This window comes from Muscardinus avellanarius, assembly GCF_963383645.1.
Source record: "Muscardinus avellanarius genome assembly, chromosome: 13".
Taxonomy (NCBI): Eukaryota; Metazoa; Chordata; class Mammalia; order Rodentia; family Gliridae; genus Muscardinus; species Muscardinus avellanarius.
This window is the reverse complement of record NC_137799.1, coordinates 89,502,405-89,528,461: the sequence shown is the minus strand read 5'-3', so window position 1 is coordinate 89,528,461 and position 26,057 is coordinate 89,502,405. Positions and strand designations below refer to the sequence as shown.

Sequence of the window (26,057 nt, the reverse complement as noted above, 5' to 3'; positions counted from 1 at the left end):
TCTAGTGTCCCTGGATTTCTTTGGCTCTTAGTGTAGTATTTTTTGATCCAGTACCATGAGAAAAGTTTGCCGTGTGTACTTTCATAAAGGAAGAGGCTGTTAAAGGAATGAATTAGATTTATTTCTGGAACACAGGGGATCTCACTTAGCTTTTGGAGTCCTGCAGGATCCATGCTCAGGCTAAGGGATACAGTGGTGTGGCTCAGAGGAAGGAGGGCTTGGTTTCCTGTAAAACCTGCACTGTCTCTTTAACGGAACACATGCTTACTGGGTAAAGAAGGCATGGGCCAGTAGTGTTAGTGGGGGGATGTAGGATCTGCCTGGTGTCAGGAGAGAATTTGTGTGGCATCTACTTCTGAACAACAGTGGTTCCCAGACCTGGCCCTGCAGCAGCATCACTTTGGTGTGAGCTAAAACTGCTTAGGGTGGACCCTATTCCAGACCTCCCAAGTCAGAATTATTGAGGCCAACGTCAGGAACATGTATTTTAAAACATTTCTATTCTAATTTTGATGCAGCCCGTTAAGCTCTGGTCTTCTGACCATGTTGGGGTCTGTAACATAAATGCAACCATACACATAACTCCTATGAGAAATTAAAAGTTGAAAAGTTGTTACTTCTCCAAGGTCCCACAGTTAGTAAGTAATGGAGTGAATATTTGAATTTAGGACCATGGTTCAAAGTCTCTGTGGGCCAAACAGACTAGACCATTGTAGCTGTCTAATCACTGAAAAATAGATTATTTTTATATAAAATTTTATTATAAATTATAAATTATAAGAAGTCAGGGTGTTGGAGTAATTCTAGATGCAATTAGTGGATCATCTATAGTGTTCTAGAAATTTTACATACATAGTTTCTACTCATCCCAAAAATTTGACAAGGAAGCAGAAATCAGGCACAGAAAGGGCCAGGGGCTTGCTTGAGGATAAAAACCTTAAAGGCAGAATGGGATCTGAACTCACATCCTTTCCCTTCTGCTTCCCAAATGAAGCAGAACCCATGCCTTTCCTGTAAAAGTCTGGAGAGAGAATATTTGCAGTGTTGTGGCTCATTCATTTCAGTCCCTGTGCAAATTAATCAGCTGTGCCTTTCTCATGGAAAGTGGCTGAGTACTTAAATTAGTGGGTATGTCTGTGCCATTAAAACTTTGTTTGCTTTAATGACCACTGGAAAACAGACAGTTAGCCATGGTTTGCTGACTCTGGCCTAGGCCATAGCTGAAAAACACTAAGATGCCCAAGTCTTTTTGGCATACCTTTTAACCCCTGCAGTGGGGAGACATTGGATAACATATTAATAAAAGTCTTCAGAGTGGGAATCAGAGATGACAATATGAGCATATTGGTTTTTAAAAAAATAAATAGCTACACAAACAAATATAAAGGCACATGCAAGAGCTATTGTGTACACACACACACACACACACACACACACACACATACACGCACACATGTTTCTATGGTCAGTCTACTAAACTTGTGCCTAGAAGCAACACTACCACAGCAGCAATGAAGACACCCAGATGTTGGTTTCTAAGTACTGTTGGTTTCTTTGCAGAAAGGACCGATTCAGGGCTGGGACAGGGAAATCAGAAGATGAACCTGGAGTACTCTGTGGCTCCCTAAACCAAGTAGGAGCTCAGAAAATGGAAGGGCAGGACACTGGTAGATCCCCGAGCCAACACTAAAGAACTGACCAGAACTGAAACAATTGGATTGACTAAAATAAGTAAGAGTAGCACTGCAGAATGCAATAAATATCCACACGTTTGTACTGATGCAAACAACTGAATAAAAGAAAATGAAAGAAAAAGATGGGGCACCTCTTCCTTATAGAATAATTCTAATTATTAAGTGTAGAGGGCTGGTGTGCCTAGTATTTGGGAGGCTGAGACAGGAAGATCACAGGGCAGAGGCCAGTCTCAATAACTTAGTGAGACTCTCAGCGACTTAACAGGACCCTATTTCAAAGTGAAAAATGATGCTGGGTGTGGTGGCACACAGTTATATTCCCAATATAACCCGAGATGTGGGATCTCAGGTTCAAGGCCAGCTGCAGCAACTTAGACACTTAGCAGCTAAGTGAGTCCCTGTTTTAAAATAAAAAATACTTAAGAATAACCTAAGCAAGAAGGTAAAAGATGTCTACAAGAAAATTTTAAGACATTGAAAAAGGAAGTCAAAGAAGACCTTAGAATATGAAAAGATCTTCCATGTTTTTTGGATAGGCAGAATAAATATCATCAAAGTGGCCATTCTTCTAAAAGTGATCTACAGATTCAATGCAACACCCATTAAATCACCATTGTCATTCCTCACACACATAGAAAAATCAGTTCTTAAATTTACTTGGAACAACAAAAAACCTAGAATTAGCCAAAGTAGTTCTCAGCAACAAAAGCCATGCAGGAGGAATCACAATACCTGACTTTATACTACAAAGCGATAGTAATAAGAACAGCATGGTACTGGAACAAAAGTAGATAAATAGACCAACGGAGCGGAATAGAAGACTTGGAAACAAGTCCTCACACTTATAGCCAACTGATTTTTGACAAGGGCCCAAAATATACATTGGAAAAAAAGACAGCCTGTTCAACAAATGGTGTTGGCAAAACTGGTTAACCATATGCAGAAAAATGGGAATAAACCCCATTTTCTCACCCTGCACAAGAGTCAGTTCAAGATGGATCAAAGACTTGGAAATCAGACCAGAGACCTTGCAGCTCCTTGAAGAGAGCATAAGTCCAACACTGCAACACATAGGCACAGATAAAACCTTTCTCAACAAGACCCCCAAAGGCTCAAGAAACGAAAAGGCGGATCAGTACTTACGTTTGCATTAAACTTAAGAGCTTCTGTACAGAAAAAGAAACTATCAGGAACCTGAACAGAGAGCTAACAGAATGGGCGAAAATTTTTGCCAACTATTCCTTTGATAGAGCACTGATATCTAGAATATACAGAGAACTCAAGAAACTCAGCACTAAGAAAACAAATAACCTAATCAAAATGGGCAAGTTTGGTATTTTGGTTTCCATTCTTTTGGGTAGATACTCAGAAGTGGTTTTGCTGGATCATATGGTAAGTTTGTTCCCATTCTTCTGAGGATTCTCCATACAGTTTTCCAAAGTGCTTGCACTAATTTGCAGTCCCACCAACAATGTAGTAGAGTTCCCACTTCTCCACATCCTCACCAGCATTGGTTATTGTTTGTGTTTTGAATGATTGCCATTCTAGTTGGAGTTAGGTGAAATTTCAGTGTAGTTTTGATTTGCATCTCTCTGATTGCTAATGATGTTGAGCATTTTTTCATGCATTTATTGGCCATTTGAATTTCTTCTTTCGTGAAGTGTCTATTTAGTTCCCTTGCCCATTTTTTGATTGGGTTATTTGTTTTCTAGTATTGAGTTTCTTGAGTTCTCTGTATAGTCTAGATATTAGTCCTCTATTGGAGGAGTAGTATGTTTATAGCTGCACAATTCACAGTTGCCAAACTATGGAACCAGCCAAAATGTCTATCAATAGATGAATGGATTATAAAACTATGGGATATGTACCCAATAGAATTTTACTCAGCCAAAAAGAAAAACACAATTACATCATTTACAGGGAAATGAATGGAACCGGAGGACATTATGCTAAGTGAGATTAGTCAGTCACAACAAACAAGCCGGGCGTGGTGGCTCATGCTTGTAACCCCGGCATTTGGGAGGCCAAGACAGGAGGATCACGGTTCGTGGACAGCTTCGACTACTTAGTGAGGCCCTCCGCAACTTAGTGAGATCCTGTTTCAAAATAAAGAATAAAAAAAATAGGGCAGGGGATGTAGCTTGGAGGTCAAATGCCCCTGGATTCCATCCCCAGACCCGTAAAACAAAAAAACAAAAACACAACAAATAAGAAATCAGATGCTCTCACTCATATGTGAAAGCTAGGGAGAAAATGGGTCATAGGAGGAACTCCTATGATGAAAAAGGAGATACTGTAGATGAACAAATAAGGTGACCTGAGGGGATGGGGAGGATAAAATTTTTCTAATGTTCATGATGTACATTCACAGACATATCAGAGTCCATCACTAAGCCAGACATGAGGAGGGTGTGGGAGACAATGGGGAGGGAAGTGAGTAAGGGCTAGTTGGGTGACGTGTGCATGTATGCCTCCACCATCTTGTACTCCATTAAGACGTATGTCTACAATGCACCAACAAAAAGTTTAAAAAAATGGGCAAGTGAACTAAACAGACACTTCACAAAAGAAGAAATTCAAACGGCTTCTTATTTTCACAGTTGTATGAGATGCTGACTCTAGGGGAGGGTGACTGAGGGCACACTCTACTCGTCTTGCGACTTTTCATATGTCTAAAATTATTTTTAAGATTAAAAAGGAAGGCTTATGCATGTATGTGTGCATAACCCTTTTTTTTTTTTTGACAGTACTGGGGTTAGAACCTTAACCCTATTTTTTATATTTTATTTGGAAACAGGGTCTCACTGAGTTGCTGAGAGCCTCACTCAGTAGCTGAGGCTGGCTTCGAACTGTGCGATCCTCCTGTTTCAGCCTCCCAAGCTCTGGGATTACAAGCGTGCGCCACCACGCCCGGCTATTACGACTCATTTTAAAGGTGGAGAGCACTCTTAGGTTCTTTAGAGAGATAATGCAGAACACGAACAAAGAAATGCTTATATGGAGTCTTTGCAGAGACCTGTTGACCAACTTTGGTTCCTATTCTTTTTCTCAGTGGCAACAAACAAACAAACAAGCAAACTGATAAATTATTTGGATAGAAAGCTAATGAAGAGCAAAACGAAGCTAGAGAAATTGGGGTGGAAGTCGCCTCTGCTGTGTGGCTGCTGGTTGGCCTGCAGCCCTTCCCAGCCCCACTAATGCAAACCATTGTGGAATATTAAATATTTAGCATTCTTCCATTTGTAACACCATATGTTTAACAATATGTCTCCTGCCCCATATTCTCTGAAAGAGTACTGAGTCAGTAAATGATGACTATCTTCTGCTATTTTAATGGAAAGAGCCCAGGATTTCCATTATTATTATCTTATTTGATGTGGAGAGGGATAGACTAAATACTAGTCCATAAAAATCTCCCTAGTTTCTGCCACATTCATCTTCTAAGAAACTCATGTGGCCGGGCGTGGTTGTGCACGCTTGTAATCCCCGCGCTTGGGAGGCAGAGACAGGAGGATTGCGCAGGTTCGAAGCCAGCCACGCACACTGGCTTAGGAGACCCTGTTTCCAAATAAAAATGTAAAAATAGGTCTGGGAGTGTAGCCCGGAGGTAGAAGGGCTTCCAAAAACCCCAGTACCACCAAAAAAAAAAAAAAAAAAAAAAAAGAAAGAAAAGAAAAGAAACTCATGTGATCTTAGTAGCCTAAGATTAGGGGAAAAGTGGGTATAATTCTGCCCACTTTACTGACAGAGAGAGCTAGAGCAGTATGTCTAGAGTTTTGGGGAAAATAATTCCAGAAGGAAAAGTTAGTACTTGGCTTAAGTTTTTTTGTTTTTTTTTTGTTTTTGTTTTTGGTTTTTGCTTTTCTTAAATCCAGCATATGCTTTTTGCCACTTTTGCTCAGGTAATTGGATACTTTCCCATTAGAAAGATGAGGTTTTGGGAAATTAGCGGGACTTCCTAACTCTCGTTTCTATGCTTCTGGTGTGAGATGCCCTTTGTCCTGAATTCCACCTCTTTCCCAGTCCCCAAACCCAGCTGAGTGCCTCAGAGCTGAGGAAGCACCCAGTCTCCAGCCCAGCCAGTGGGCTCGTACGGGAACTTGGTGGTGGTTGGATTGCAATCTGGAGGGAGACTGTACCGGCGCTTTTGATTTTTAACTTCTCTAGTGCCAAGCATTGACTTGCTTAATGCAGGATGGTTCTGATTCACACCCGAAGACAAGGGATTTGCTTCAGCAGCCCGAAACTCAGGGCTTCTCTTCGTTGTCTGTGTTCTATGGCCATCGGACACCACGGGGTTAGGATGCTTTCTGATGGGAGAATGAGCTGCCGAATCTTGAAAACAAGGGCCTGCTGAAGCCTGGTGCCTTCTAATATAATTGCAGCCCCAAGGTTTTTATGTGGGCAGCCAGAAAGAACCGTGAACCTATTAATGAATTTTATTAATAATGGGAAAAGACTCTGTCCGTGATAGAGCAGTTTGCTTTTCCTAGAGGCACCTTGGGGAGGACATGGCATGGAATAAAAATCAGCCCAACGACTTGAGGTTTCACTCTGGGGATGGTGCCAGGAAGCCAGGCAGCATTCTGTCCCACCAGCTGCTCCCGCCATTGAGAGGCTGCTTCCTGCTCCTCGGATAATTGCTTCACAGATGCTCATAACTGGGAACAGGAGTGGTACCTAGGATTTAGGGCAGCCCTGTGCTGAGGGGTGGGTCGTTTGTGTGCCTCAGGTCCCTGCTCATTAGTCCTTCTGCTTTGAGTTCCTGCTTGTTTTTAAGGCTCAAGAGAGATTAAAAGTCAAGACTTCTGGGTGATTGTGTGTGGTGGAGGGTAACTGAGCACAGGTAACTTGGTTGTGTAGGTGAGGACTTTGGACACTCAAGTCACAATAAAGAGAGCACCATCATAATATCCCTAAAACTGGGTTCACTTGTGGTGAAGGTATTAACATTGATTTGGGAAAATTGTCAGAATCCTTCATCAGAAAGCAGAACTTGATGTATGAGTAAAACGATTGCTCATAATTGGCTCTATCTATATCCGATGTCCTTCTGGGAAGGAGAGGGACACCCGAAAAATCAGGATCTGGATTATTGTGTAGCCAGGGTGCCATGATTGTGTGTGGGAGGGGCAAATGCAGGAGCGGGTTACTTGTTTGATCCAGAAGGCAGTCATAGGAATAAGGGAAGAGGGCAGGAAAATGCCATATGATCCCCGCTTCAGTCAGGAAAACACAGGAATATCCAAGGTAAGGGGAGGGTTTCCTCTTTGTGGTGGGAAAAGCTGAGGCAGGAATCAGGGAGATAAGGCTTAGGGTTAGCAGCCAAAGAGCCCCAGAGTTGACTAGAAACCAGTAGGTTTGGAAGTTTCAAAACAGCTTTAAAGACCTTTAGCTTTTATGGAAGGCTGGGAAGACTATACCTATGATATATAACCTGGTTATATATCTATATATAGAGACATACAGGTTAAGAAAGGACCATTTGAAGTGGACTTTTGTTTCTTTCTGATTGAGGTTTCGGCAGATTTCTTTCAAAGTTCAGTTGTATTTGTGTTACATGCATAGAGGGGCATGATGAGGAACTAGTGTGCTAGTTATCTTGCTGTGTAACGAGCCTCCCCATAGGTTAGCAGCTCAGAACAACACATATTTATGGTATCACAGTTCTGTGGGTCAGGAATTGGAATGGGCTCAGCTGGGTGGTTCTTCAGTCCTCACAATGATGGCTGGGTTTTTCTTTTTTCTTTTTTGCAGGTCTTGGGAAGGAACCCAGGGGCATTTGGGTTCCTACACCCCCTGCCCTATTTTTTATTCTTTATTTTTAAACAGGGTCTCACTAAGTTGCAGAGGGCCTCACTAAGTAGCTGAGGCTGTCCGTGAACCACGATCCTCCAGTCTCAGCCTCCCGAATGCTGGGATTACAAGCGTGTGTCACCATGCCTGGCTTGGCTGGGGTTTTGAGCTGGTGGCTGTTTAGGTCTGAAGGGTCCAGGACATCTTCACCCATGTTCCTGGAAGGAAGGGCTCAGCACATCATGTCAGGGCCTCTCCAGCAGGGTATCTCAACTCTGGATGTGGCTATTTAGGGATTCAAGTATAAATGAAATCAAGCACCAAATAAGCTGTACAGGAAAGAACAGGTTTTGAGGGAGAGAAGGTAAGTTTTGACCATGTAGAGTTTGGGAAGCCTGGGTGATATTTAAGTGGAAATATTCTGTGTATAACTGAAAATACGGGTCTGAAGCTTAATGAGGAAGTTTAGGCCACAGAAGGAGATTTTGGAGCCAACCAAGTCTTTTATTACTTAAAACCCTGAAAACTGATTGTAGAGTGGAGGGAGATACAATTGAGAAGAGAATTTGAAAGCTAGGGAGCCTTCATATATATATATATATAGTACTGGGGTTCCTGGAAGCCCTTCTACTTCCGGCCTACACTCCTAGACCGATTTTATATTTTTATTTAGAAACAGGGTCTCTTAAGCCAGCATGGTTGGCTTCAAACCTGTGCAATCCTCCTGTCTCTGCCTCCCAAGCGCGGGGATTACAAGCATGCGCCACCACGCCCGGCGGGAGCATTCATATTTTAAAGGATGGCCCAGAAAGGAGAATCAGCCAGGAGATGGAGAAGTGGATCAGAAAGAATAGAATTAGGAGAGAGAGATTCTGGGTAAGAGGGAATGGGCTGCAGTTTGACCACTAGAGAGGGAGGGTCAGGGACCTGGAGCTGGGAGCTGTAGCATCTAACACCAGGAGGACTGGGCCAGCCCCGCTCCCTGGCACTTTCTGGTTGTATAACTTGGGCAGACTGGCATACAAGAGCCAGGATGACCCTGCATCTGTTTTTGTGAACAGAGTTTTATTGGGACACATTTACTCCTATTCAGGTACGTATGGCCTGTGGCTGCTTTTGTGCTCCAGAAGAGTTGAGTCATCGTCACCAAGACCATAGGGCCACAACAATAAAATGACTATCTGGTCCTCATTTGTGCAGGGGTGCAGGTGCAGACATACATGTACACACACACCCCCCACGCACGAAATCAGTGAAGAACATGGAGGCTGCTGAGTGTTTTCATGGACTCTTGAGCTTTTTAGATTTCCCATTCTCTCCTCTGCTTCGCGCAGTGTTTCTCCTCTTGGCCGTCACTTATATTTTGCCCATCTTGAGATTCTAGAATACAAAATCAGTTATGGCTGAAGAGATAACAATAACTACACCAGAGCAATGCACTGGTGACTTATGTAGGCTGACTTCCAGTTAGACAGTAACTTGGAGCGTTCCTCCTCTGTGGATTTGTTGTTTGTTGTCGCTCTTGGTGTCACAGATTTTACATGGAGTGGGATCTGTCGTCATCGGCAGGTGGATGACCGGGGCCTGGCTGTAACCTCACATCCAGAACACCATTAAGGCACATTCACAAACACGACATTCTTTCTTCCCCAGCAGAAGCACAAGGGCCTGTAAATGGCATCCCTGGTCTACATAATGCAGGGCCTGGGTCACTTTGGGCTTTGTCCAGTGGATCTGAGAATCAGGCCATCTTTTTAGGGCCATAATGGGAATTACTCAGGCTTTGGATCTGGTTACCACTGAGGGAAAAAACAATATCGTGCTGGGGAAAGGGCATTCATTCTTTTTTTAAAAGCCCCATGGATTATTTAACACATTTATCTAGGCTGCAAATTACTCTGCTTCAGGACACTAAAGGTTTTGAGAAAGATAACAGAGCAGTGTGTAATTTATTCTGCAATCATAGGCAGACTCAACTTCAACAGAAGCCAAACATTTGAAGATAACTCGGTGTTATATTGTTTACTTTTGGAAGCATTTTTATTTTTTTGGTCTTAGCAGCAGCCAAATTAAAAATCATTCTACTTAGTCACGAATCACCAATTCACACACACCTTCTTTTTCCCCAAACAAGCCAAAATTAGAATATAGGAAAGATATGCACCATTTCTTTGATGGGTTAGAGAAAAATAATCTCTTAGGGCTAAAAGCAGCTGGGCCTAGAAAGGTGAAAAGAAAGAAGCTCTTGGCAGTGTTCTTGTCCTGCAGGTGCTTGGATGTGGACTGTTAAGTGTGGAGGTGTTTGAGCAGCTCCCAAGCCTGCTCTCCACCGCCTCCCAGCAAGACTGAGATGTGCGAGTCAGGACACAGGAGGTCTAGGCCTCCCCTTGCTTTTTATTTCTTTTGTTTAGCCGTCTCCTATGCATCCTCTTTGTCTTTAAACTTCTCTCAGTCAAAATAAATTTGTCCTATAAGAGGGCTTGGAACGTGATCAGGCTAGATTAGCAATACCAAAACTGCCTTAAATTGGGACCTCTCACAGAGGCTTTGCAGGTTTCTAGGACTTGAGCTTAAGGCAAAAGGAATAAACCATCAAGGGGAATACTTTAAACACAAAAAGGCTAGTTACTGGTGAAAAATTAAGAGGGCCACATTAGGGATGGTTTCTAGAACCAGATCTTAAGATAAAAATTCTAGTGATTTGTTAGAAAGTGTTTCTTAGGGGGAGGGGGATATTGTAGGATAGCAAGGAATTGGGACAGAGAAGGAAAGGAGGCCAAACAAGCGTGTGATGTCGGGCAGAGTCTTGCAGAGGGCACTTCCTCTGTCTCCCAGGAGAGCCCTGGACTCTCAGCAGGCCATGCTTTAGAGTCCTGTCCAAGGGGAGAGGGTGCAGAGGAATTTAATGGTCCTACTCGGTCAGGCATAGTTAAGAGCTACTCTGGCTTGCAGAGAGCAGGCTGGGTAAGGGAGGCCAAATTCTCTACTCTGCAATGGATTCCAGAACTTAAGACCTTTTAAAAAGAGAAAGACCGCTGAGTCCTGACAATAACTGCTGCAGACACCTTCCTAGCCTTAAATAATAGTAAGGGTTTCATCCTCTAAGTCGTCTTACTCCCTAAACTAATTCTGTAGAATCAATGATGGGACTCATCGCCCTTAGTCTCTGGGCTTTTTATTCTAATTGAGAGCTGAGGAAATGAAGGTTTACTACAGTAAGCCAGCCACAGATTCAGATTTTGGTGGTCAGGCTTTTCTTCTTGTCTCTTTTAGGGAGTGTCAGTTTTCAATAGGGAAATAGACATTCTTCTTTTTAAAACTGAAATAGCACAGATTCTAAGTAGCAATGGAAAGGAAAATAGCAATGTAATAAGTGTTCTAAGACTTGTATCTAATTATCAAATGCACCACATCACAGTTGCTATGTTTTCACACAAGTGTGATCCATCTGTACCTCCGGCAATGGTGGGAGCTGGTGGTACAGCCCAGATACAACTTCTTTGGCCATTTCATAAGTCTAATTGGAAGAATGAGAAAAAGGAGAAAAAAGAAGGGAATTGCCAGGCATGGTGGCACACACTTGTAATCTCCGTGCTTGGGAGGCGGAGACAGAAGGATGGTGCAGGTTCGAAGCCAGCTGCTCAGGCTTAAGAGACCCTGTTTCCAAATTTAAAAAAAGGATAAAAATAGGTCTGAGAGTGTAGCCTGGAGGTAGAAGGGTTTCCAGGAATCCCAGTAGTACCAAAAAAAAAAAAAAAAAAAAGAAAGAAAGAAAGAAAGGGAATTAAGAGAGAGAGGCAGAGGGCTGACAGCTGGCTCTGCAAATATGTAGATAAATAATTTCTTAATGTAGAACAGAGCAGTATTAATTGTTAATTCTGAAGTTATAGTTTTGACTACCACCCTTAAATTTAAGTTCCTCCACCCCTATTTTCTACTCTCACTGATATCACTTTAGTGTACTGCTTGAAATTTTAAAAATACATTTAGATGTCTATATATGTATTATTTGACTATATGGTAGTGTTTTGTACTTATTAAGAAGAAACCATTAATTACATGAGAGAGTAGTTCACATCTTCTGAAATGATCTCCCTGTATGGCTCTCTTAGTAATTATTTCATGGTGCATATGAGACTCTTTAACAATTCCATCTAATAAGAGTTAGATCCAGCCGGGCATGGTGGCGCACGCTTGTAATCCCCACGCTTGGGAGGCAGAGACAGGAAGATTGCACAGGTTCGAAGCCAGCCTCGCTGGCTTAAGAGACCTTGTTTCAAAAAAAAAAAAAAAAATATATATATATATATATATATATATATATATATATATACATACATATATGTAATAGGTCTGGGAGTGTAGCCCGGAGGTAGAAGGGTTTCCAGGAACCCCAGTACCATAAAAAAAAAGTGTTAGATCCAAACAACTTTATAATAAGCATTTATGTCCTAACAACTTAGTAGTTATACATAATTTGTGAGAAAAATAGTATTTTCAGTTCATTTTAAAATAACCACAATCATGTAATAATGGGAAGTGTGTAGCTGTTGGATATCCTGGGATTCTTTTTTTTTTTTTTTTTTTGGTGGTACTGGGGTTCCTGGAAGCCCTTCTACCTTCTACCGGGCTACACTCCCAGACCTATTTTATATTTTTATTTGGAAACAGGGTCTCTTAAGCCAGCGTGTCTGGCTTCGAACCTGCGCGATCCTCCTGACTCCGCCTCCCAAGAGCGGGGATTACAAGCGTGCGCCACCACGCCCGGCGCTACCCTGGGATTCTTATTGGACATTTCCACGTTCATTGCCTGTTCTGGACCTATTCCTATTTTTGTGTGGAACTTGCTTTTTTATCACAACAAGAACAGCTTTGAAAAAAATGTCATCAAGAGGAATCTAGCACAATAGATCACTGGAGCTGTGAATTCCCTTGGGCTCATCCTTCCCATCCTGCTGACAGATGTCTGTTGTAGCTGTTTTTCCCTGGAGGACTAACTGCAGCCATAGTTATAAATTTTTCACTTCACTCTTTTTCATCCTGCAGGGCACTTTACAGATCTTATAGCATGCCTTACATATAGAGGGTTATTTCATATAAAACACTGCTGCAGATCACCCAGAATTGAGTAGACCACAGCCTGTTTATCCACTTTTCTAGTGGCTCTTAGTGTCCTTTTTAATATTTTGTAGTCTTATGTGATTGAAAATTCTTGCCGGTCGTGGTGGTGCACGCTTGTAATCCCTGCGCTTGGGAGGCTGGGACAGGAGGATGGCACAGGTTCAAAGCCAGCATCAGCTACTGAGTGAGCCTCTCAGCAACATAGTGAGATCCTGTTTCCAAATAAAATATAAAATAGGTCTGGGAATATAGCCTGGAGGTAGAAAAGTCCCTGGGTTCCACCTCCAGTGCCACAAAAATAAAAAGAAAGAAAATTCTTAAAATTCTTGTTACGTACCTCTTTGCCCCATGGTGAATTGGAGAATGAAGGACTTGCTGGGTCATAGGCCAATCAGATTTTTTGTTTGTTTTAGTGAATACTAACCGATTAAGACATGACCTCCTATAATCCTTTGAAACATGCTATGGCAGACATAGCCAGTCAATAGTGGCATGGCAGACATTGCTAGTCAATAGTTGCACAGCAGACATATCTAGTCAATAGTGGCCCAGCAGACATAGTCAATCCATCATGGCATCAGTCTCTCTGAGCCTTAACTCAGTATTGGAACCCTCTTCAGAGCCTCCTGATTTGTCATTCCTGGAGTCACAGAGAAGTTGGAGAGACGGGTTGAAGTTAGGCAGAGAGGGCGAAGGAGTCCAAAGGATGCTGAGCAGGGAGCATTTGGAAAACCTCTTTATATTTTAGATTTTATCAGCAAAATGACCAGGGATTGTCCTCTGTGAGACACGGCAATATGTATTCATTTTTGGTTCTTGTATTTGTTTCTTGCCTTAGTTATAAATCACCCCATTTATTTCTAGCAAAGTAATTTAATCACTAGGGATACCTTTTATTATTCTCCTCCGTGAAGCCCATATATAGAAAGATGTGGTCTACCCATTAAATTGTATTTAACTAAAAGTGACAGCAGCACGGAACAAGCATTTATTACTTTTTATATTCCAGACATTGCATGGCTTACATTTATTAACTTTTTATTTACTTTTTAAATCCTCATAAAGCCCTCTGAGGTAGATACTATTACTCTTCTCATATTATAGTTGTAGAATCTGAGACACAGAGTTTAAACATTTTGCACAAGATTATACAGCTAGCAAGTGATATAATGAATTTGTTGTCTGCGGTTCAATTATAACTATGTGTTTTCTGATTGAAAGGATACAATGAGGGTCCCCAAATGAGTAGATATAACTTGGGCCAGAAGTCACTCTGTCACCTTGTCAGGGGAACACGGTCAGGGGTAACGTATGGTTTTTGGTTAGACTTTCCACCATGTTGAAACCATTTAAAAAGTCCTGTTGTTGTTTTTGAAGACAGCAGAGATCTGACACCCTAAACTGGGAACAACTGTTTTGGCCACTTTATTTTTTGGTTCCTGAGAAAATGGGGAGCGTTCATTAAAAAGAATAATGCATTGTAGTGAAAACAGATCGGTGGGACACTGCATAGCTGAGAGGTTAAGGGTCCACTCTCTGGAGTCCTCTGCATGGCTGGCTTCACCACTGGTCAGATGGGTGGCCTTGGGCCTCAGACTTCACTGGCAAATGGAATGGTTGTGAGTACTAAGTAAGATAGCACGTGGAAAAGTTTAAACATTTTTTCTTGTGGTGCTGGGTATAAAACCCAGGAGATACATCCCTGGCCCCCTCAACCTTTTTATTTTTTATTTTTTTAAAACAAGGTCTTGATAAATTACTGCACGTTAGCCTCCAACCTATGACCCTCCTGTCTCAGCCTCCCAATTCCCACTGGAATTTCCATGCCCAGCTAACTACACATGGAAACTCTCAAAGGGCACCTGGCACTTGTCCGTTCTGGAGTTAGCTGGAGAGACAGGTCGAAGTTAGGCAGAGAAGGGCTAAGGAGTTCAAATGCCAAACAAGGAGCATTTGGAGAACTCATTGATATTTCAACAAATATAGCAAATATAGCATTTAACAAATGCTAGCTTTTATTAAACTGTATGGGTATGCATTTATATCTAAGAGTAAGGGTAATACAGGATAATACAGAACCTCCAAGCTTACTGGGTGCCACAAAGGAGTTGTAAGAGTTCAGCGAGGTCTAAGAGCTCAACAGATGGTAAGTTTCCTCCTCCATCATCAAGCAGGCAAGGTGTCCCATGAGGGAGGAGTCCCTGAACTCACGATGGAAACCCACCAGCACTCCCTCTTACCATCTTTATAAACTGCGGGTGTAGAAAGTGACTCCTCTTGACATTCCCTCGGCAGCTTCAGGGACATCATGATTAGTGGTCTCAAAGCTGCCTGGCTCTCAGCATGTCCAAGTGACCTTTGTATGGTGCAGAAAAAGCCAGCCACGGGGACCAGCGTGGTGGCTGCTTCAAACAAATGCCCGTCAGTAACACGACTATGAACTACTCAGGCCTTTGGGCTTTGTTTTGTGTTGATTTCTCTTTTTCATGACCTCATGGCTCTGAAAATAAGATATTTAAAATCGTTTGTTCCTCCCTACTGTAAAGGAAGCGTGGTGGGTTTCACGTTGACTTGGCCCAATGCTCCTCTTTGAGGAGCTTGGCCTGGAAGAGGAACCCAGTTCTGATGTTGTCCTGGACTGTGACTCTTTGAGTTTCTGTATGTCAAATACTCCCAGTCTCTAGCCATCTGCAGCTTCCCCAGAGCCACCTAGGAGTCATCTAGAGTCACTAGTACATCCCACTTAAGTGTATATTCTCTCCTTTGTCCTGCGTTTCTAGCAGTTGTTTGACTCAAATATTACTCAGAAACTGAATCCTCTGTAATTTGCACCCCTGTCTGTGTTATTATTATTGTCGATCTGTTTATGTTGGTCCTTAGACCTTGGAATTCCTTTAAGTATTAAGTAAATAATTTCACCCACAATATCTGTTTTTCTTTTTCTCTCCCTAGCACTGGCTTGAACCTAACAAGTCCATCTCCAAGCAAATGAAATGTAAGTGTCAATCTGGTTTTACTTTTGTTGTGAAATATCCAAAGATAGATTCTATTTCTTGACAAAATTTCTCCTGCCAGTGGAAGAAAGGGTGGTGTTGAAGACACATGGATGACCAGGGACTTCTCTTCCCAGGGAGAGCCGTGTCTCACCCTCCTTTTCTTTGACTTTGCCCCTCCTGCCCCTGTAGCCATGAGTCTTATAGTCCTCTGTGTCTCCTCCTCCCCACCTTCTTGCCCTCATATTTCATATTCAAACAAGAGCTTTGGAAATAGATAAGCGAATAGTCCTTAAACATAACCACCAGGTACTCTGGTTCCTTTTGGTTGGGGGCTTGCTAGGAAATGGTTCCAGAGGTCAGTGCAGTTATGAGGGAGATGGAAGAAGCAGGTATGTTTGGAAACTAAAATCCTACCAGTAACTTCTTTACTGAATAGTGTTATTCTTTTCCACTCATCCAACTCTCCAAAGGAAGTAAAATACAGTTTTTCTTCTGGGAAATTGTTCTAAAGCTCTGATGTTCTGAGCACAACCTCTCTCTAGAATCCTGGGCCATCCACCAGGGGTGTCATGAAGAGGGTGTTGACTGGTAGACCTGGGTGACAGGATTTTTTTCTTGTTGTTATTCTGGTCAACCATGTCGGGCTATAGCCACCCTACTTTTATATATAAGTTTGGAGAACTTCTTAAATGCACCTCAGAAATTCATTGCCTCCCCACAAATCCATTTATCCCTTCCTACATCACCTTTTCCAGGGCTCTGCAAAATGTAAGTCATAAATTAGTTTCTCATCAGAGATCAGATGAGTGTATATCATGTCGCTTACCACTCAAGGGGTTCTTTTCTTCCTCAAATATGAAATTATTCTGGACAAGGTTTTTAGGTGGGAGAAAGGAGAGACTTCATGGATAGGAAACAAATATTCTGTAGCTTTCTTCTTTTACCCTCTCTTCTTGACCCTCCCCTGCCTCCTCCCATCCTTGGAGAGCAAACTCTGCTTGGCTGGTGTGAGAGGTGTGTGTTGAGATGTGAGCAGGTGCAGCGGGGGGTATGGGAAGTCCAGGAGGGGCAGGCTTTGGGGCGAGGCTGGCACGGAGGTGGGGCCTGCATCCCCATAGAGGAAGAAAGACAGAGGGCTCGGGAGGCCCCATATAGGAAGGAAATATGAGGATGCAGGAAAAGAGGATGAACTCACAGCTGGAGGAAAAAGCAGCTCATGTTAACTTTTCCCCTTTAGCTGCCAAAAGTCGACATTTTTTGTTTATATGTTTAAACATATTGAATATATTTTCCAGTAATCTTATTTATATTGAATGGTTCTTTGACTTTGATTCTTAAATGTCATGAAATGTTTTCCATGGGCGATGACAGGTTTTGAAATATAAATTTATCTTTAGATGTATTCCAACACTTAATTGAAGGAATAGTTTAAAATTTGTGGAAAATTAAAAGCTCTTGAGGAATTTGCTGCTTAAGAGCTTTGTCTCCACAGTAAAGCCAATCCAAACAACTAACTGAAAAGGTATAATGTTCAATAGAAATGGTTTAAAGATTGACATTTGCGCACCAGTCAGTTTCAATCTAATGGCAAATGGGTCAGAATCTGCCAACAAGAATAGTATAAACTTCCATTTCCAAGCCAGACGAGGTGGTTTGCTGGTTCTAGGAACTGATCAGGGTCCCAACCATCTCCCCGCAAATCCATTTATCCCTTCCTACATCACCTTTTCCAGGGCTCTGCAAAATGTAAGTAATAAATTAGTTTCTCATCAGAGATCAGATGAGTGTATATCATGTCACTCAAGGGGTTCTTTTCTTCCCTGTTGTATTTCTAAGGAGACTAATGAACAAAAAGTATATAATTTTCTCAAGATCACAAACCTAGTTTTGCTGTTGTTTGTGATGTCTTTTAGCATTAAGAATTTCTGTGTTCTCATGTGTATATCCTAGAAATATCAATTTTACTGTAAAGTGGAAAAATACTTAAACCAGGGCCTGTACATTATGACATAGAAAATGAGTCCAACCCTCGTAACTCATTTGTGAAGTTATCAGAGGGAGCCAGCTGCAGAGCCAGGTATCCTCCGTAGGTATGGACGGGCCTTGTATGCTCCATGTGCACAATTCCTCAGAAAAACTGCTTCTCACATTCCCATATCACTCACAAAGAACGGTGGATATTCAGGTTCTTCACTGTGATCCATTTAAAAAATTTTTAATTCTATTTATTTATTTGTGGTGCTGAGAATCGAACCCAGGGATCACCATGCAAAGCACACACTACCACTGAGCTGTATCCCTATCTCTGCTCCAACCTTTTCAAGATGCCATATTTTTTATCCTTTATTCTGAAACAGAGTCTCACTAAGTTGTGGAGGGGCTAACCTGCGGATCCCCTGTCTCAGCCTCCCAAGCACAGGGACTACAAGTTGAGCCACCATACCTGATATTTGTTTTTTGTTTGTTTATTTATTTATTTATTTATTTATTTATTTATTTATTTATTGGTACTGGGATTGAACCAAAGGACATTTGACCTCTGACCTATACCCCCAGCCCTATTTTATTTTTATTTTGAAACAGGGTCTTACTAGGTTGATGAGTCTTACTGCTACTCACTTTCCTTGAACCTGTGTTCTTCCTGTCTCAATCTCCCAAGTACTGGGATTATAAGTGTGCGCCACCATGCCTGGCTTGGGATAGAAATTTAAGATTATTAATAATTAATAATTGTATTAATGTTATTAATATAATTAATAATACAATTAGACTATCTAATATTAATATTAAAAATTTAATAAAGTTTATACTCATGGGGTAGCACAGGGCTTCCAAAGGAAAGTGTGTAACTCAGAAGCAACAAAACAAAATGCTGACAAATTAAACTTTTGAACCAGAACACCTGGTTTGTTCACTGCACAAGGTAGATTCTCAATGAATATTTGTCAATGCATATAAAACAAATGATTAACAAACTAACCACAGGCAAAATAATGAGAACATTTGCCAAATGTATAGCAATAGTGAATCTGTTTTATTTATTTATTTATTTATTTATTTATTTATTTGCGGGTCTGAGGATGGAACCCAGGGGCATTTGACCTCCAAGCTATATCCCCTGCCCTATTTTTTATTCTTTATTTTGAAACCGGGTCTCACTGAGTTGCAAAGAGTCTCACTAATTAGCTGAGGCTGTCCGTGAACCACGATCCTCCAGGTCTCAGCTTCCCGAATGCTGGGATTACAAGTGTGTGCCACCACACCCAGCTATAGTGTATCTACATAGTATGTCTAAAGTATAATGCTATAAACCAAGAAACGAACAGCCCAGTAGAAAAGAATGTGCAAAAGACACATAGAAGGAGTAAAAGTGACCAATACACTCACAAACAGATGCTTAACATTACTGGTAACAAAGGAAATGCAAATTTAAAATTTATTTTTGTTTATTATATTGGAAAAATTACAAGTCCTGGTAGCATCCAGTTGTAAAGCATGAGAGTACCAGCTTAAGGTGAGAGTGGACAGGCTGGTGAAGCCAGTTTTGAAGGGAGATTTGGATGTATCTTTGAATACTAAAAACACCTATGCCTCTTGATCTAGCAAGTCAACCTCTAGGAATCTCTCAAAAGAAAGACTTATTCGTATACAGGTACATGTTATGCAAAGGTGCCCGTTACTGTATTGCTTATAACACTGAGAAATAAGAGCTATGAAAATCCTAGCAATTTTATTATGGATAAATAAATTATGTGGGATATACATAATCATTAAAAGAATAATGTTGACATATATGATTGACATGGAGGATTTATTAGATATATTGTCAAGTTAAAAAAAAAAAGCAGATAATGAGCCAGGCGTGGTGGTACACATTTGTAATCCTAGTACTTGGGAGGCTGAGACAGGAGGATCACGCAGATTTGAAGTCAGCCTCAGCAACTTAGTGAGGCTCTCAGCAACTTAGTGAGATCCTGTTTCCAAATAAAAAATATAATATGGCTGGGGGTATAGCCCAGAGGTAGATTGCACCTGGGTTCAATCTCCAGTACCACACACACAAAAAAAAGGCAGATAATAACCACATAGAGAATGATTTATTTATATAAAAATAAAAAATGACTTTATATAAGTGTATAAATGCTTAGAAGGAGGACTGGGAGGATTTACACCATGGGGAAGAGAGTAGGACACAGGGGTGTGCAGCTTTCACATCTTGTTATATATATTGATATTTTACTTAAAGCTTTTACAGCAAGAAAATATTCGTAGATTGCTTGGTAATAAAAATGATAAAATAGATAATGAGAGAGATAGCTTTATATGCAAAAATCAAGATAAAGAGAGAGATGGATAAAAGAGAGAGAGAGAAGGGGAGAGAGAAAGGAAGGAGGGAATCAAAGTGCTTTAGGCATTAAGTGTATAATATAAAAACTGGGCCCTGGAGGAAAGCAAGCCGGCTTCCTCTTCCAACAGGCTCTGTGCTGAGTCTGGCGATATTGAGGAGTCTAGTTGCTGGAAGGTGTCTTCGGTGCTCCTTCCCAGCACTGACCCACTCTACCTGCAAACCCTAGATACCATCTCCTCCCTGACTCTGATGGAAGTGTTCTGGGCACTCCAGAACACGTGTGCGTTTCTTAGCTTTCGGGCGTTCCGCTTGGGGCTCCCTGGCCGTGGAATGATCAGTGGGAGCAAAGACAGAGCAGGAGAGGGGGACAGAGAAACAAGAGTGCCCCTTTTGATCTGGTGTGCGGAACGGAAGGAGAAAGTCCGGGTCCTGTCCCATCCCCGGGCCAGCTTGGATGCTCGACTCCCCACTCATTTCCTTCCCATGGCTCCTCTTGCTGAGTGTGCTAGTTTTCAGGCCAGAACAAATGATCACACGCCTGGTGGCTTAAAGCAACAGAAACGCATTCCTTCACAGTCCTGGAGGCTAGAAACCTGGAATCAAGGTGTGCAGGACCACGCTCCCTCAAAGGGTCTAAGGAGGAGCCCTTCGTTGCCTGGCCCAGCGGGGCCTCTCTCCAATCTCTCCCTCCCTGTGTCTCACCACTAGTCCAAGTCTCCCTGACCTTTTACTTAGGAAGGCATTCGCCATTGGATTCAGTGCCCCCATGCCTTAGTATGACCTCATCTTCTTTAATTACATCTGCACAAATCCAGTTTCCAAAAAGGGTTCCAAGGCGGTTCAGGGTGGATGTGAGTTTTCGTCCCACTGAGCAGCCCCTGTGGCCCCGGCCCTTGCTGTTTGCCTTTCCTTTCTGGGTGGCCTTCCTGTCTTGGCTTCGTGTTCCAGTCCTCTCTCCCTCTGTGTTCTTCGTTGCTGAATGTGATCATATGCGTGTGACAGTGCGGCCCATGGACAGTAACCCCGTCTGCAGACCCGCTGGATCCGCCTATTCCACCGCCCTCATTCGTATACACAGATAGGACTGAATCTCCAGTACTGTGTCTGGGGGATTTACTCATCTGGTCCTGGTTTAATATGAGGCTATGCGTGTAATTGGTTCATAGTGAATGCTGTCAGTTAGAATTGTGGTGCTGCTTTGGGGAAGCAAGGGGAAATTCAACTGCAATGTTCTTTAAAAACAAACAAAACAACAACAAAACCCCAAATAAAACACCCAACCAAATGAAATTCACTTCAGAATATTTTTAAAACCACCCAATTCTACTAGCCTCTTTCCTCAATTATCTAAAGTTTCTTTCCCTAAAAAGTTTCTTTCTAAAGCTATTTTCTCTAGCTTTCACATATGAGAGAAAAAATTTGACCTTAAATTTTTTTTTTTTTTTTGCGGTACTGGGGATTGAAACCAGGGGCATTCTATCTCCAAGCTACACCCCTGGCTGTATTTAATAAAAAATATGGAATAAACCATATTTTGAAACAGAATCTCACTAAGTTGTGTAGGGCCTCACTTGGTAGTTGAGGCTGGCCAGGAACCTGCGATCCTCCTGTTTCGGCCTCCCAGGTACTGGGATTATGCGAGTATGCCTCTATGCCTGGCTTGGCCTTTGACTTTTAGAAACTGGTTGCTCTCACTTAGCATAATCTTCTCCAGTTCTATCCATTTTCATGCAAATGACATAATTTTGCTCTTTATGGCTGAGTAAAATTTCAATATATATATGCATATATGTATATTATATATACCAAATATATATATATATTTGTGTATATATATATACATATATATACAAATATATATATATTTGGTGGCACTGGGGTTCCTGGAAGCCCTTCTACCTCCAGGCTACACTCCCAGACCTATTTTGTAATTTTTTTTTTTTTTTGAAACAGGGTCTCTTAAGCCAGTGAACCAGCGCAATCCTCCTGTCTCCGCCTCCCAAGCGCAGGGATTACATGTGTGCGCCACCACACCCGATGTTATATACCATATTTTTTGTTAGTCATTCATCTGTTCAGGGGAAAGAAAGGAGGAACTAATGAATGAAACCGTTCAAATTACACTCTGCCCATGTACGACTCTCCCTATTATGTATGGCAGGGGTGGGTAGCAGGGTGGGACCGGAGGGAAACACACTAGGACCTGTGTGCATGTTTATTTGTATAACTTTGAACCTACTCTGATGTACAACCATGATGAACCAATGAAAGTGTGCATATACAACAAAACAACACAAAATCCCCAACGCACGTGGCTTCAGTCTGCCTCTCTCCACCTGACTTCTTCCTGGTGTTTCTTCCCAGGAAGAGCAACTGTGACTTTTGTTCAAGCCACAAAGGGTCCCAGAACTCCCAGCTTTGGAGGCTAGTTCCTCTCTGATAGTTGAGTGTGCCTGGATCTCTTTTTCACTGTCCATGTTTGGTCCTTCTCTCAGGTGTTGATGCAATGGGAGCCCATCAGTGGTTCCTACACTGTGCTCTTTCTTTAGTTCTCAACATGGAAAATGGTCATGGGAACAATAGCAATGACCAAAAAAAAAAAAAAACAAAAAAAAACCAAAAAACACCCCACTTATTTTAATAGCATACAATTCTAAATTATGTACACATTTGACAAGCTACAGATTTCTAATTTTAACTCTGTCCTTGTGGTATAGTTGGTGGTGACACCGACATCAGTTTTACTGGGTGTGGTGGATGGAGGGTCCTTGGGCTTCAGGGAGGACCCAGCACTCCTCCCTGTGGGAAGAAAGCAGGTGGGACAGGAACTTCTCCTGCCTTAGTTCCTTGAACTAAGGGGGGCTCCTTCTTCTCTCTGCATTGCCCATGCTCATCCTAGTGGTCCAGGTGATTCAAAACCTCACAGGTGTTGCTAGCACAAGTGTCTCCTTGCGTTTCAAGATGAATCAAGAGGTTCCATGTTTTGGCGTAGGCGTACCTGAGTAATTCCACCGTGGGCCAAGGGAGGAGGAAAGCTTTATCTTTCTGTTTGGTTGGAAGTCCTATATAGCCAGTGATTCTTGTATGCAATTTTATGGTCTAAAATCTCAGTAGCAAGTTATATAAGCAGTTGAGTATGGTGTTTTAATTATTAGTATTACGTGTTGCTTTACACCTCCCAAAATGACTTCCCAGGGGTCCAGTTGGTTGCCCATCAGCAACAGCAGGTGTCTGTCTTGAGTTTCAGGTGCTCTTGATAACTTTTTGGCTAAAATTATCAACTCACTGCATGCCAGGTTTGGGCATCAGAATTCTCTTATAGATGCCCAAAATGCCCAAATCCCTCTTTGTGTGTACACCTTTTCATGGCCACTTTATCCCCACTCTTTCCTGAGAGATGACTTGCACTCTTTCAACCTAGGTAAAGGGTCAAATAAAGTAGACGGGTTCTACCTCAACTCTGCTGGGTCCTTCCTGGAGTGTTAGTGTTATCACATGTTGAAGGCTGAGTGCCGGGCACTCATTAGATCACACCATCCCCCTCGTGGTCTTTATCAGAGTTAATGGGCAAAGCCAACTGCCACTTGTGTGGACTGCAGGTGAAAAACAAGTTCCACATTTTTAATGGCCGAAAAAAATCAAAAGACAAATAATAATTGGTGACATATAAAATGATATAAAATGCAAATTTCCATGTTTTATTAGAACCCAGCAATATCCATTGTTTCCATGTCATCTGTGGTTACTTCTGCACTGAAACAACTGAGTGAGCAGCTAAGACAGACTTTGAGGGACCCAAAGTTGGGAAAATATTTACACTGTGGCCTGTACAGAGAAAGTTTACTGATCCCTGCTGTCTGTGGTTGGTTCCATTTTTATTCCCATCGCACAGACCAGGAAACAGAAGCCAAGAGTGTGGTCAAAATAATTTGTTCATATGATGAACTTGTGATTAAAAACATTGGATCCCAACATCTCTTTCCGAGCTTTTGAACAGGCACAAGGCAGCCAGAGAGCTCAGAGATGCAGAATCTTGGAGGCCAGCAACCTACATCCCCTAAGAGAGTGCTTAGAGTGGCTTCAGGCAGTGCATGCATGTGTGATAAAAGCACGAGAGAGAACCACACCAGGAGGAGGATGAATTAAACACAACAAGGACACCATCCACAGATGCAGTGCAGTCATGTATCTCCAGCAGGAGTGCTGGGAACATCTGTGTTGTTGATGCTATGGTAGCAGTTGTCAGCAGGCATCCATGCAGACTGTTCTCTGGGGCTGGCTTACTTCCGCATGTCCCAAGAGCCCTTATTGGGTGCAGGTGAACAGTGCTCTTCTGATGGTGCCCAGGCGCCATCTTGCCCGGGTGTAGCTTGTGCTTCTGAGCTGCATAGACACATCCATTGATGTCACGAGCATGCCTGTGCACAGCAGGGATGTGAGGTGCCCTCCTTCACTTGCTCAGGAATAAAAGATGTCAGCTGTGTGGAAGCATCTGGGAGCCCCTAGTGCCAGCTTGGGTTCTCCTGGAAAGCGAGCCTCAGATTTGTGGGGGATATGATTTGTTGTTGTCTGCAACACCAGACCCTTTGCAATATTTCTCTGGAGTCTGAAAGTCTGAAAGATAGATCACTTTTGTTATTGATATCGTTGTCCTCAAAGGAGTCTCAGAGGTGGGAAGTCCAATCATGTTTCAGGTACAGGAATTGCCCTGAAACCTGCCGCAGCCGTGGGCTTTATGCTTGAGTCTGGGGGATACTTTTCTTATCTGCAAGCCAGAATTGTATGAGAAAGATCATTAGTTTATATGTGTATTTCTGAAGTTATGCTTTTTAAAAAATCTTCCTTTGATTTTTTTGTGATGACCGAAGGAAGATTTCTGCATTTTAAGAAAAGCTACTAAATGATGTTTCTCTCTCAAAACCTCTATTTGTCTCTGAGAAGATTTGAGTAAGGTTTTTGGTTAAAAAGAGAAACCTCTTTTTTCATTTCCACCCAGGAGCCCACTCAGCTAATAATTTCCTCTTCCCAACTCCATTTCTGGGCAAGACCTCAACACGTAGATAAGAAAATCTGTCTCTGCTTTATAATCAGCTGGACCTCTCCCCAATGTCCTCACTGTTAACCAGTTACCAAAATGATGGTATCCTAGGATCTGCTGATGTGAACGGGGCCTCCGAGCTGCCTGGAGCAGGTGCTTAGCCTCCTCAGCCCTGCCTGGCAGGCATGGGTCTGCGGGGAGAGAGGAGCCCTGCGCTTCTCAGAGCAATTACACGCTCCTGGCATTTTTTAAAATGGGTTTTGCATTTCCCCCATTGTCTGCCCCTCAATCGTATTCTTCGTTTTTAGCTCTTATGTGGCTCAGGAAATGTTTTTCAGCTGTTGAGTTGAGCTCAGTTCAGTCTTCCCCATCCTCTCCTCATTTCCACCTATTTTCTTTCCTTTTTCTGGAAGAATTGTTTATCCCAGCAAAACAAAATCTCAGCCAGGCATGGCGCCACATTCCTATAATCCCAGTGCTAGAGAAGCTGAGACAGGAGGATGGCAGGTCTGATCAACTGTAGAAACTTAGTGAGGTCCTCTGCAACCTAGTGAGACCTTGGTCTCTGAGATTTCTTTATCTTTTTCTTTTTTTGCAATACTGGGGATGGGATCCAGGGGCATTCTACCTCCGAGCTACACCCCAGCCCTATTTTTTAATTCTTTATTTTGAAAAAAGGTCTCACTGAGTTGCAAAGGGACTCACTAAATTGAGGCTCTCCGCGAACCACGATCCTCCTGTCTCAGCCTCCTGTATGCTGGGGTTACAAGTGTGTGCCACCACGTCTGGAAAAACCCTCCAATTTTGATAATGACCCATGTGTGTGTGTGCCAAGAACCCATTTGGTTCACCCAAACACCTCTGAGAGGTAAAGTGGAAGCTGCTACAGTGCCCTTTTCCACAGCACGAAACAGGGAGGTAGGTTGCTTGCTCAAGATCACTGCTGAAAATCCCCTTTACAACTTGGGGGTCTCACCCTGTTAGGGGACACAGTGTTCTCACCATCCTGTGTGACCTGTTGTGGATGCTGAAGCCCGAGTATCAGAGTAGAGATGACCTGCGGT

The 26,057-nt window shown here is 42.4% G+C and overlaps 1 protein-coding gene across 1 annotated transcript in view; it reads left to right on the top strand.

Annotated features, from left to right (window-relative positions):
* The window catches only part of FRMD3 (FERM domain containing 3), a gene marked incomplete at both ends in the record, with an annotated part of 271,973 nt that overhangs the window by 140,556 nt on the left and 105,360 nt on the right, over positions 1-26,057 (top strand). Inside the window, one exon of the mRNA XM_080709442.1 lies at positions 15,564-15,606. Within this exon, the coding sequence (XP_080565568.1) occupies positions 15,564-15,606 (43 nt within the window). The remainder of the gene's footprint in view (positions 1-15,563; positions 15,607-26,057) is intronic.